The sequence below is a fragment of the Salvelinus namaycush genome, chromosome 30, assembly GCF_016432855.1.
Source record: "Salvelinus namaycush isolate Seneca chromosome 30, SaNama_1.0, whole genome shotgun sequence".
NCBI classification, from domain to species: domain Eukaryota; kingdom Metazoa; phylum Chordata; class Actinopteri; order Salmoniformes; family Salmonidae; genus Salvelinus; species Salvelinus namaycush.
In genome coordinates, this window is record NC_052336.1 from 14,674,788 (window position 1) to 14,688,939 (window position 14,152).

General features: G+C 42.2%; 1 protein-coding gene across 1 annotated transcript in view; it reads left to right on the forward strand.

The window, feature by feature from the left end:
• rfx7a (regulatory factor X7a) overlaps positions 1 to 5,810 on the forward strand; it is a 44,012-nt gene extending 38,202 nt beyond the window's left edge. The window contains exon 9 of the mRNA XM_038969540.1: positions 1,653 to 5,810. Within this exon, the coding sequence (XP_038825468.1) occupies positions 1,653 to 4,919 (3,267 nt within the window). The 3' untranslated portion in view covers positions 4,920 to 5,810. The remainder of the gene's footprint in view (positions 1 to 1,652) is intronic.
• The last annotated feature ends 8,342 nt before the right edge of the window (positions 5,811 to 14,152 follow it).

The following is a 14,152-nucleotide window of genomic DNA, read 5'->3' on the forward strand; positions in this document are numbered from 1 at the left end:
ACACTAGCAATAATAAAGTGCCTATAAGAACATCCAATAATCAAAGTTATATGAAATACAAATGGTATAGAGAGAAATAGTCCTATAATTCCTATAATAACTACAACCTAAAACTTCTTACCTGGGAATATTGAAGACTCATGTTAAAAGGAACCACCAGCTTTCATATGTTCTCATGTTCTGAGCAAGGAACTTAAACGTTAGCTTTTTTACATGGCACATATTGCACTTTTACTTTCTTCTCCAACACTTTTGTTTTTGTATTATTTAAACCAAATTGAACATGTTTCATTATTTATTTGAGGCTAAATTGATTTTTATTGATGTATTATATTAAGTTAAAATAAGTGTTCGTTCAGTATTGTTGTAATTGTCATTATTACAAATACATTTAAAAAATCGGCCGATTTAATCGGTATCGGCTTTTTTTGGTCCTCCAAGTATCGGTATCGGCGTTGAAAAATCATAATCGGTCGACCTCTAGTATAAACACCATGGGACCACGCAGCCGTCATACCGGTCAGGAAGGAGACGCGTTCTGTCTCCTAGAGATGAACGTACTTTGGTGCGAAAAGTGCAAATCAGTCCCAGAACAACAACAAAGGACCTTGTGAAGATGCTGGAGGAAACTGGTACAAAAGTATCTATATCCACAGTAAAACGAGTCCTATATCGACATAACCTGAAAGGCCGCTCAGCAAGGAAGAAGCCACTGCTCCAAAACCGCCATAAAAAAGCCAGACTACAGTTTGCAACTGCACATGGGGACAAAGATCGTACTTTTTGGAGAAATGTCCTCTGGTCTGATGAAACAAAAATAGAACTGTTTGGCCATAATGACCATCGTTATGTTTGGAGGAAAAAGGAGGATGCTTGCAACCCGAAGAACACCATCCCAACCGTGAAGCACGGGGGTGGCAGCATCATGTTGTGGGGGTGCTTTGATGCAGGAGGGACTGGTGCACTTCACAAAATAGATGGCTTCATGAGAAAGGAAAAATATGTGGATATATTGAAGCAACATCTCAAGACATCAGTCAGGAAGTTAAAGCTTGGTCGCAAATGGGTCTTCCAAATGGACAATGACCCCAAGCATACTTCCAAAGTTGTGGCAAAATGGCTTAAGGACAACAAAGTCAAGGTATTGGAGTGGCCATCACAAAGCCCTGACCTCAATCTTATAGAACATTTGTGGGTAGAACTGAAAAAGCATGTGTGAGCAAGGAGGCCTACAAACCTGACTCAGCTACCCCAGCTCTGTCAGGAGGAATGGGCCAAAATTCACCCAACTTATTGTGGGAAGCTTGTGGAAGGCTACCCAAAATGTTTGACCCAAGTTAAACAATTTAAAGGCAATGCTACCAAATACTAATTGAGTGTATGTAAACTTCTGACCCACTGGGAATGTGATGGAAGAAATAAAATCTGAAATAAATGAATCTCTCTACTATTATTCTGACATTTCACATTCTTAAAATAAAGTGATGATCCTAACGGACCTAAAACAGGGAATTTTTACTCAGATTAAATGTCAGGAATTATGAAAAACTGAGTATAAATGTATTTGGCTAAGGTGTATGTAAACTTCCGACTTCAACTGTACATCTTATTAATACTTTTTTGTGTCATGTTTTGCTATGCTGTATATGTAGGTACAAAGGAGCAGGCAGCTGATGTCCCCCAGTCCTGTGGGAACATCGGAGGGCAAGATTCTGCCTGTCAACTTCCAAGTGGTGACCCAGTCAATGCAGCCTGTCAAGTGTCCCAAGACCCCTCAGAATATCCCAGCCAGCCCTGTGGGGGACCGCTCTTCTCGCCACCGCTATGCCCAGATCCTGCCTAAACCCTCAGCCACCAGCGCCATCACCCTGCGCTCGCCCCCCACCCTGCTCATCACCAACAGCCCCATCAAGACCGTGATGCAGCCCACACCCCACATCAGCTCTGTCAACGTGGTCAAGATGACCACCATATCCCTGGCTCCCAACTGCAGCACTACAACCACCCTAACCAACACCACCTTAAGGCCTGCCTCTGCTGGCATGGGCAGCACTGTAGCCCTGGAGGAGAGCAGACCCAGCCCACGGGCCAGGAGTGGCTCTGCAGCCCCCATCCTGTCCCCCTTAGCCAGGTCAGGCCGGGCCACCACCACCCCTACCATCGACATCAAGATGATGGTGGGTGAAGCCATAAGTGAGGGCAGTCCGGCCCTGGGTGCTAGCAGGCTTACTATAACTCAGGAAGCTGCAGGGGGCCAGAGGGCTGGAGGAGCTATACCAAGAGCTGCCAGTGTGCCCATGCCTCACACTAAAGGCTCCCTGGGACCGGAGGCAATGACTGGAACCAATTGCAATGGCAAGTCCTCTTTGCGCAACAACACTGTGGCAGCTACAGCTGGTAGCAATAATAACACCAATAACGAAAGTACTTCATATTTGACAGTCTCCAATCAGAATACCAGCACCACTCTGTCACCCAATGGCGGCACTGTTGCCACATCACTCATCACCTCCAAGAGCCCCAGGAAGCGCCCAGGCGTCGGCCCAGAGTCTTATCCCACGCCTGTCAAAAGGGTCTTCATCTCCCAGCAACCTCTTGGGGGCTCCGATGGTTACAGACATGGGATTGGTGCAGGAGTGAAGAAACTCCCCAGGGTAGGAACCCCAGTCAGACCTGAAAGTGCACCAGCCATCGGAAAAGTTACTTTGAAACTGAACTCTACTGTCCCAACTCGAATTCTGTCACTCTCTGATTCCCCCATCGGAACCAGAGGCTTCCAGACTGTTGTCAAGCCACAGATCTCCGTGCAGGGAAGAGACACTCTGACCACCAAGGACACTAGCAGCATCGGCAACGTTAGTGCCCCGGCTGGTCATGCACGAATTCAGCACCAGCAGCACATGACGGGTAACATGCAAGGCATGCCCAACAGCTCTGCCCTACTGGAGCAGTCTGCTGTGAGTGACCTGAGGAACACCATGTGGGTTGGGGGCCAGCTGGAGGGAGGTAAGCAACAGCAGCAGCAGGCCTACGCCCAGCAGATCACAGACCACAAGCAGGCATCCACACCGGTCATGGAGCCCCTGGCCATGTTGGGCCAGGCCCCAGCCTCTAGCCAGCTCTCCATGCAGACAGACATGGACTACTTCCATTTCAATGATGACGATATGACCCAGGACAGCATTGTGGAGGAGCTGGTGCAGATGGAGGAGCAGATGAAGCTCAACAGCAGTCTGCAGGCCTTCGGAGCTGACGTGACGCTGCAAGGCCATCAGTCTGTAATACAGGGCAACATGATGTCCTCCAACCAGACAGTGACCCATTACTACCAATCAGTACACAGCAGCACCACCCCTGTCCACACCCCCACCCCAACTCCCACCCCCACATCCACCTCTGAGATGATGGGAGGAGGCCAGGGCCTGACTAGGGAGAGCCCCTGCTCCCGCATGGCCCCCACCACCCCGGTGGACAGTGCCCTGGGGAGCAGCCGACACACCCCCATCGGCACTCCACACTCCAACTGCAGCGGCAGCGTGCCCCCCAGCCCTGTGGAGTGCAGGAATCCCTTTGCCTTCACTCCCATTAACTCCAGCATTACAGGCTACCACGACGGCAGCATTGTCTCCAGCAGCCCCGTCAAGCCCATGCAGAGGCCCATGGCTACTCACCCAGACAAGGCCAAACTGGAGTGGATGAACAATGGTTACAACAACAGCGGGGGGAACTCCATCAACGGCATCAGTATCCTCCCCAGCTATCAGGACCTGGTCGACGACCACTTCCGAAAGCCCCATGCCTTCGCCATCCCTGGCCAGTCCTATCAGTCTCAGACGAGGCACCACGACGGACACTACGGCCGCCTGACACCCATCTCTCCGGTGCAGCAGCAGGCAGCCAGTATGGCCAACCTGAACAAGCAGGAGGGCTTTGCTGTGCCCGCCCCTCTGGACAACAAGACCATCAGCACATCCTCAGCAGGCGGGACCTTCCGCTGTCGTAGTGTGAGCCCTGCCGTGCGCCAGCAAAACCTGAGTGGCAACCAGGGTCTGCAGAACATCCCCCGAACAGTGGTGTCCCCCTTCACCTCCCCCGTGACCCCCGAGATGATCAACATCTTCGCCAACAGCCATGGGGACGTCAGCAGCATGGCACAGAGGAGCCAGTCTGTGCCTGTCAACGTGATGATGCAGACGGAGGTGCTGCCCATGCAGGGCCAGACCAACAGCAAAAATATCACCAACGTGCTCCTGAGCAAGATGGATGGGGACAGTGACGACGCGGTGCGGGGCCTGGGTATCAACAGCCTGCCGTCCAACTACACAGCCCGCTTGAACCTCACCCACATCTTAGAGACCACTCCCAGCTTCCCCAGCAGTGCCAACCATCAGACTCTGATGACTTCCAACACTCAGAATGCGTACGAGTTTCAGAAGGCCGGTTACCTCATGAAGAACTCTAGGAACGAACAGATGATTCTCTCAGCAGGTGACAGCCAAGCACAATCAGCTACTGGAGAACAGCAGCATCAGCAGAGCCAGCCTATGCTGCTGGCCCAGAACCTTCAGCAGCAACAACAACAGCTGCAGCTAGATTTCAGCACCACCGTTAAAGACCTCTTAGCAGACGGCTGCCTTACTCCTGGCAATAGGCTCGTGGGACAGGTGTCAGAACTCAACGCTGTGGGGTCTGATTTTCGACTGACCTCTGATCTTTCCAATAGCATCAATGACCTGAACAATTTGGACACAAACCTTCTGTTTGACCCCAATCAGCAGCAGGGACAATATGAAGACTCTACACTGGAGGAACTGAAGAATGATCCGCTGTTCCAGCAGATTTGCAGCGAGACTGCGAATTCCAATGGATTTGATTGGCTGGAAAGTAAAGACCAGCCCACAGTCGGGTTAATGGGTTAATATGGGCTCTGCTTTTATTTCATGAAGGTAAAATGGTTTGTTTATACCTATTGTTTTGTTAAAATCTTCTTTGTAATTATTCACATTGACATTGTATAGCACACTGCAACACTCTGGATACAATGACTTTTGTCCAGTCTGTGCCAGGCTGAACAGAAATGATCACTCTTATAAATATGCTGGTTTTCTCTCACAGCTCATCGCTGGTGCTGACTCATCCATTTCTCCCTCTTCAGACATCATAAAGTCATTCAAGAGCATTTAAATCAAGACCGTAGAATAACAATAACATTATTTTTACATTTTCAGAAGGACAGGATATAAAGAGATAAAGATCTCTTAAAGATTACCAAACATCTATCTGTAGACTATCATTTTGGATAATGATTTTGTTCAGGAGCTGTTGACTAAAACAAGAGGTTTGGCAAATAATTGGCAACTGTTCCTCCCTCTGTAAATAGTTTTACTTCCATTGAGGTAGATCTGAAGATAGACTTTATCAGACAAATCATTTGGAATTGCTTTAGAAGCATACTGTTGTGCAAGAACATTAAATGGGGTGTATGCTCACCTAATATGCCCCTGTACCTCTCAATGAAGAGTTGAGATGCCTTGAGACGGCATTTGCAGTAGCATGCACTGGTACTAATGTTTCTCATTGCCGTTTCAAGTCTTCTTAAGGATTGCAGGTGCAAGATATACCAAAATCAATCAATGGCTAAAAAAAAATCCCCCATAATCTGTAAATAAAAATGTATCGTTGGTCTACTTAAAGAACCATGTTTTATGTATTTCCACACTGAGGTTGGAATAATACTGTGAAAATGATAATGCCCTTTTAGTGTAGGAGCTGTTTGAAAAGACTGCCTGAAATTTCAGCCTGTTTAGGTGAGATGGAGTTTTGGCCTGCATGGTGACATCACCTGGCAGTATATGTATTTAATAGACCAATAAGAATGAGTTCCAAACCTTCTGCCAATAACAGCTAGTTTTTAGGTTTCCCCTCCCTACTCAATCCTAGCAAAATTCTTGCTTGAGAATTTGTTTGTTGCTAAGAAGCTATTTTTGTTACTTTTTGACCATTGTTTTCAATTAAATCACAGTAAGGTACTTAATTTTTACCCAGAAACAAATTATTTGATATTGAGATAAAAACAGCTGCGTTCGACCTTTAACATACACTGTTTGCAATGATCTTGAGGCAAACTAGTTCCATTCTGTCAGAATTTGGATTTTTACAAGTAGGAAAACGGCAGCTGTTTGAAAAAGAATCTGTTTGACTACAGAATATTATTCAAACTATAGATTTAAAGGTCAAGATATGCTGTCTGTATACTAAACTTGTCAGAAGATGTCTGACTGTCCGTTTTGCTGAAATGTTATGCAAACTTTACAAATAAGATATTGACCACTCAAATTCCAGTGTGCATGGTACAAAAAATGTAGGCTATTAAATCGAGATTTGAATTTGGTTGATGTACTATGTCTTTTCCCCTTTTCAAATTTCCCCTCATGTCCCAGTAGTTAATGCACTTTGAGTACAGTGAAACTGAGAGCAGGCAGCTGAAAAACAACAGATGTTATCTGCTAATATTGTCATTTTTTAGGCTTGCTTCACACACATTTTGCCCTGAATGCTGACATTCTTACTGTAGTTGAGCTCCCCTGTCCTTAGTGTCGAAAGGATTGCTTTGTTTGGAATCGTATATGTTTATAAGACTTAAAACAATGATAGAGACCTGTAATGGGGATAGCTTGCACTTTAGTGACTGCAGAACTAAAGGAAATGGGCTTTAAGATGGAGCTCAAAGGACAGTTAAATCTTGTATTTAAACAGTATAATGCAGAAGATGCCCCTTTTCAAGACTTGTGTAGGGCACTGGTGGGGATTGTTTTATTTACGTTCTTTGTGACTATTTGGCGGTTATCATTTTAATTAACAGAAATATATTGATTTAAGGAAGTGGAGGAATATATGAATAGGAATTTAACCTTATAACACCCCTATACCAAAGTGTATTGACTGGAGATGACCCTGCCCTGTTTCAGTCGTGTATCTATTTGGGGGGAAATTACTATTCTGGTTCTGATTTATTTTAACACTATGCATTTTTTACTTATCAAAGCGGCTGCTACTGTCAAAGTAGGCTACTGCAGGTTTATGTAAATGTATGTCGTTTTTCCCTTTTTTTAAATTTGTTTCATGTTACATACATTCAGCAAAAAATGTGATGGATATGAAGTAATTTAGATTATGAAATTTCATAGTTTTCCTTCTACTGTAAATGTAAGAAGTTTCAAGGATTTTGAAAAAAATATTATGCCATTAGATATTCAGTCCTTCCTATAAAAAGGCACAAAAGTGCATATTTTACCGTCATACATTGAAAGCTATTCCCCTTACATTAGTCTAGATCCAGTAGAAAATACAGTATTATGGAATACTGTAATACAGAATTACATAAACATTTGTATAAATTGTAATTTTCTTCCCCTTGAATAAAGTTCATTAATGCACTGCATTTTATTCTAACAGTGAAGGGACGTGTTTCACCTGGAGACAAAAAAAGGCATTTAGTGGTAAAGTACGGGTCATCTATTACAGGTTTAAATAGCTTATAGTGAAGAACAGTGTGTGAATAAGGAATGCAACTCATAAAGGGAATAGCTAATTGGCCAGATCCTGTGGTTTTATGAGCGTTTAATCTTCTGAGCCTTATATCCATACCAAAGAGTAACTGATTAGTGTGAGGGGAAAAAAGCATTAAATAGGCTTTTTTTAGAAGAACCCACAAATAACCCAGTCATTTGCCTATTTGCCTGACATCAGTCAAATACCTTTATATATGGCCATTTGGAATTGTCCTTCTTTCAGGTGGGATGGTTGAAAATAATTTGAGGAAATTGTGAAACTGGCAACTGATCTGTAGCACTGGAAAACATGCTGAAAACCACACTACTGTTCTGGTTTATAAAAACCAATGTAGCAGGACAATATTGGGGTTAATTCAGTTGACTGTTGTAAGTGTTCCTCTCATTTTGAACCCCACAGTTTGTACATATGAAAGCTCTGACACTGTATTGTTATAACTTAAGCTGGTTCTGTGCACCGGCACCCTCTGAAATGCTATATTGGTGATTTTGGATCAGGAGCCAGCTAAACTGTGCTTGTGTGTTTGGCCGCTGGCACCCTTTCTTGTACAGATAATGCTGTGTTTGTTTTTTTCTTAACTTGGTGTTTTTTGTTTGCTTCCTGAGATTTATATTGGTTGGCTTTTTACAGAAGACGTCTGCTTCGAGTGAGAAAATAGCATGGGTATTTAAAAAAAAAAGTATTAGCTATGCAACCTGGTAATATATATCTTTCTCTGACAGATTTTGTGCCCAGAACATTGCAATGGACATCCGAATGTCATGGTTAAAATTTCAACAAGCTTTGAAGGTTCATGTTATTGCACTAAACATTTAATGAACCAAGGCATTGGCACCTCTTTTAGGACAAATGCATTAATTGAAGCCACCCAAATATATTTTTTTAAGAGCTTAACTAAGTGAAAAAATAATTGAAATGTTAATCAAAAAATATGAGAACGATAATTGTCTTGTGTAGCAATGTACATTAATCTCAATGAGATACATTTTTTTTTTACTTCATTCTCATGAGAATATGAAACTCAATTTAAAGAAACAATTTTAACAGAAATATTCTCAAATAAATCATTCACCATGTTAAATGATATGTGTGCATGTTTGTAGAATTCTATTGTACAGAGTATTTGTAACCACTTTGCTGTAATTCAGGATTGGTCCTGTCAATCTGAACAGAAAGGTATAGCGACTCACAAGTTACTTGCATTGTTTGACGTTTACTAATTCAGATTAATATTTGTTCTGTATGTTCAGGTTTTGAATCCGTTCTGTTTATTTAGGTGTTTTTACTTTTTTTATGTAACTCTGAAGTTTTTTTTTTCTTTCTCCAGAAACCATTGAAAATAAGCACTGATGTTTGTACTTAAATGAAGACAAACCCTGTCTGTTCTTTAAGTGCACAGGGGCAGCTGAGTCCTGTACTTTTCACAGACCTGGTATAAGGTCCATTTAATCCTTGTTGTTGTCTAGTGTACAGCAGACCGTAGAGTAATTTGATAAAGTTGCTTTAGCATTTCAGCAAAGTTTCTTCTCTTTTTTTTAATTGAAAGTGCTCACTGATGTTGAGATTTTTTTAAAGGGTTTTTAAAACCAATAAACTTTTTTTTAAAGTATTTGAATATCTTGGTTTCAATTGTTGTTTTTCCACTCTACATCCATTTATATTACGTTCACTTAGCTAGAATCTTCTGGTTTGGTCCCACAAAGGTTTCATCCCCAGAGCTGACTGAAGTGATGATTCAAATAAATATGTATTTACTTTACTGTTAATCCCACTTTTGGTATTCAGTGTCCTTTTCCTCACCGTAGCTTAAGTTATTCAATATGAAGCTAAAAAGATATGGCGTGCCAAACACCACATTCCATAGATCCTATATCTATTCTAGTTGATTAAGTCGCATGAGTGTGGAAGACCATGGTTTGAACTGATCTTCTCAAATCCTGTTCCATAGGGGTTATAGAAAATGTTACAGTACCACAAAATGAATGAAACCGCACTTGTGGGAAGTGTATTCACAATTTCAAATTATGTTATTTGTACGTTTTAGGATTTTAGATGTGAATGTGGTAATGATGTTCCAGAGAGTGACTAATCTGTATACAGTCTGATGCAGCTCATGATAGGGAAACAATGCACATTTGGCATCATTCGCACCATCTGTCTGAGATTTCAAGCCTGCTGATAAGAGCTGGCTAGTAGAAGAGCAGGACAAAATGTCTGCTTCTAGTCTTTGTAAATTGCTTATCGCCCCAATGCTAATTCATATACACTGAGTGTACAGAACATGGCAGACTGACCAGGTGAATCCAGGTGAGAGCTATGATCCCTTATTGATGTCACTTGTTAAATCCACTTCAATCAGTGTAGATGAAGGGGAGGAGACATGTTAAAGAAGGATTTTTAAGCCTTGAGACAATTGAGACATGGTTTGTGTGCCATTCAGAGGGTGAATGGGCAAGACAAAAGATTTAAGTGCCTTTGAACAGGGTATGGTAGTCGGTGCCAGGCGCACCAGTTTGAGTGTCAAGAACTGCAATGCTGTTGGTTTTTTTCATGCTCAACAGTTTCCCATGTGTATCAAGAATGGTCCATCACCCACAGGACATCCAGCCAACTTGACACAACTGTGGAAAGCATTGGAATCAACATGGGCCAGCATCCCTGTAGAACGCTTTCGACACCTTGTAGAGTCCATGCCCCGACAAATTGAGGCTGTCCTGATGGCAAAAGGGGATGCAACTCAATATTAGGAAGGTGTTCCTAATATTTTGTACACTCAGTTCTATTGTAAAAATGGTGAGAGGAGAGATTACCATTTGGCTTAAAGAGCTTGTCTGCAAAAACATTCTCCAAATTAAAATGTTCTGCTGGTGAGAATGTTCCATTATGTAATGAACAGACTACTGTGCAACAGCAAACTGTGTAATTGGTCTGGTAAATACAATGTCCCACTCCATTGTCTGTTTTTGGAGTTGTTAACTAGCTGATACTGAACTGAGAATCATCTAAAATTCCCAATGATGTGGTAGTTCAGTGATTTTGTAAATGTGTGGTAATTGAGGGAGAACAGCTGAATCGAGGCTTGAACCCAGGGCAAGTGAACTAGCCCAAGATCTTTTGGTAGAGGACATATCCTCCCATTTATTATACAGTGCACTTATCGTACTCCTTTCTAAACAGAAACTGGCTGAAGTTGAGAGCTAATGTTACATTTTACAATGCTGCCGCCTTGATTTTATCAAGATGATCATTGTAGAACACTTGCTGAATTAAAAAAGTATAGTCCAAGTCCAATATTTTTTACTGATTTTAATTTCTTGACTTTTTGTACAGGTTCCAGCGAGGGACGGCATGAACAAAAATACTTCTAAGCAAGGTCAGTTGGATCAGGTATCTTTGAATGTGAACAACATCCTATCGTCCATCTCATGGGATGTGGATTAGCCTGTGTGTCATTCAGCCGGTTTCTTAAATTATGATAACGAAGTAATGCTTGTCTCAAGGTAACCCATTCAAAGATGCTAACTACCTTTAGCTCCTATTGACTATAGTATCTTCTGGCCGGGGGAGTTTTGTTAAAAGCCCAGACGCGTGCGGTACGGTTTTGTTAACATATCAGCGAGAAATGATACTTTTTTTAATGGGTAAATTACTACACACCTTTATAGGGTTAGGGTTCCCACACGGCCGTATTTGCATGTTACAGCGCTTGTTTCCGAAAACATTCAATTTGATTTGTCACATGCGCCGAATACAACAGGTGAAGACTACAGTGAAACGCTTACTTACGTGTCCTTTCCCAACAATGAAAGTTAAAAAGTAAGAAAAAATTGTTAAATAAAATATAGTAACACAATAGAATGACAATAACGAGGTTATATACAAGGAATACCGGTGCCGTGGTATGAGGTAGTTGAGGTAATATGTAGAGTACTAGTCAAAAGTTTGGACACACCTACTCATTCAAGGGTTTTTCTTTATTTTTACTATTTTCTACATTGTAGAATAATAGTGAAGACATCAAAACTATGAAATAACACACATGTAATGTAGTTACAAAAAAAGTGTTAAACAAATCAAAATATATTTTAGATTCTTCAAAGTAGCCACCCTTTGCCTTGATGACAGCTTTGCACACTCTTGGCATTCTCTCAACAACAAAAAAATCTCAAAAAGATGATGCAGCACTCGATCACTCTCCTTGGTCAAATTGCTCTTACACACCCTGGAGGTGTGTTGGGTCATTGTCCTGTTGAAAAACAAATGATAGTCCCACTTAGCGCTAACCAGATGGGATGGCGTATCGCTGCAGAATGCTGTGGTAGCCATGCTGGTTAAGTGTGCCTTGAATTCTAAATAAATCACAGACAGTGTCACCAACAAAGCACCATCACACCTCCTCCATACTTCACGGTGGGAACCACACATGCGCAGATCATCCGTTCACCTACTCTGCGTCTCATAAAGAGACAGCGCCTAGAACCAAAAATCTCAAATTTGGAGTCATCAGACCAAAGAACAGATTTCCACTGGGCTAATGTCCATTGCTCGTGTTTCTTGGCCCAAGCAAGTCTCTTCTTATTATTGGTGTCCTTTGGTAGTGGTTTCTTTGCAGCAATTTGACCATGAAGGCCTGATTCACATAGTCTCCTCTGAACAGTTGATGTTGAGATGTGTCTGTTACTTGAACTCTGTGCAGCATTTATTTGGGCATCGATTTTTGAAGCTGGTAACTCTAATGACATTATCCTCTGCAGGTAACTGGGTCTTCCTTTCCTGTGGCGGTCCTCATGAGAGCCAGTTTCATCATAGCGCTTGATGGTTTTTGCGACTGCACTTGAAGTAACTTTCAAAGTTCTTGAAATACAAAAAAAAGAAAAAAAAGGAAAGGAAAGAATTTGTGGAATTTCTTTAACTTTCAACAAGGCACACCTGTTAATTGAAATGCATTCCAGGTGACTACCTCATGAAGCTGGTTGAGAGAATGTCAAGAGTGTGCAAAGCTGTCATCAAGGCAATGAGTGGCTACTTTGAAGAACCTCAAATATTAAATACATTTAGATTTGTTTTACACTTTTTTGGTTACATGATTCCATGTGTTATTTCATAGTTTTGATGTCTTCACTATTATTCTACAATGTAGAAAATAGTAAAAATAAAGAAAAACCCTTGAATGAGTAGGTGTGTCCAAACTTTTGACTGGTATTGTACATGTAGGTAGGGGTAAAAGTGACTAGGCAATCAGGATAGATAATAACAGAGTAGCAGAAGTGTATGTGTCTGTGGTGTCAAAAATATGCATATGTGTTGTGTGTGTGAGCGATTTGTAGTTTTTGTGTGTTGGAGTGTCCGTGTAGTATGTGTAAGTGTGTGGGTAGAGTTCATTGTGTTTGCATAGAGGAAGTGCAAGAGCGTAAGTGCAACAACAACAAAAAAGGGCGGGATGCAAATAGTCCGAGTAGTCATTTGAGTAACTGTTCAGCAGTCTTATGGCTGGGGGTAGAAGCTGTTCAGGAACCTTTTGTTCCCAGACTCGGTGCTGCGGTTCGGCTTGCCGTGCGGTAGCAGATGGAACAGTCTACTACACTTGGGTGGCTGTAGTCTTTGACCATTTTTAGGATCTGAGAGCCCATGCCAAATCTTTTCAGCCTTCTGAGGGGGAAGAGGTGTTGTGCCCTCTTCACGACTGTGCAGTGGTCGAAAAAGTACCCAATTGTCATTTAAAAAAATACTACTTAAGTATACGTTTTTTTTAATCAAAAGTAAATGTAATTGCTAAAATATACTAAGTATCAAAAGTAAAAGTATAAATCATTTCAAATATCTTATTAAGCAAACCAGACTGCACCATTTTTTACATTTACAGATAGCCAGGAGCACACCAACACTCAGACATCATTTACAAATGAAGCATGTGTGTTTAGTCCGCCAGATCAGAGGCAGTAGGGATGACCAGGGATGTTCTCTTGATAAGTGCATGCATTGGACCATTTTCTGTTCCTGCTAAGCATTCAAATGTAACAAGTGGATGTCAGGGAAAATATATGGAGTAAATTTAGGAATGTAGTGAAGTAAAAGTTGTCAAAAAAATAAATAGTAAAGTACAGATACCCCCAAAATGACTTAAGTAGTACTTCAAATAATTTTTTACTCAAGTTCTTTACACCACTGCAACTGTGTTTGGACCATGATAGGTCACACCCCTGAAAGGCCCCCGTGTCGAGGGTCAGTGTGGCGGATGTGCTGTTGCCTACCCTCACCACCTGGGGACGGCCCAACAGGATGTCCAGGATCCAGTTGCAGAGGTTGGTGCTCAGTCCCAGGGTCCTTAGCTTAGTGATGAGCCTGGAGGGCACTATGGTGTTCAACGCTGAGCTGTAGTCAATAAACAGCATTCTCACGTAGGTATTCCTTTTGTCCAGGTGGGAAAGGGCAGTGTGGAGTGCAATAGAGATTGCGTCATCTGTGGATCTGTTGGGGTGGTATGCAAATGTGCAGTGGATGTCTGGGATGATGGTGTTGATGTGAGCCATGACCAGCCTTTCAAAACATTTCATGGCTACAGATGTGAGTGCTATGAAGC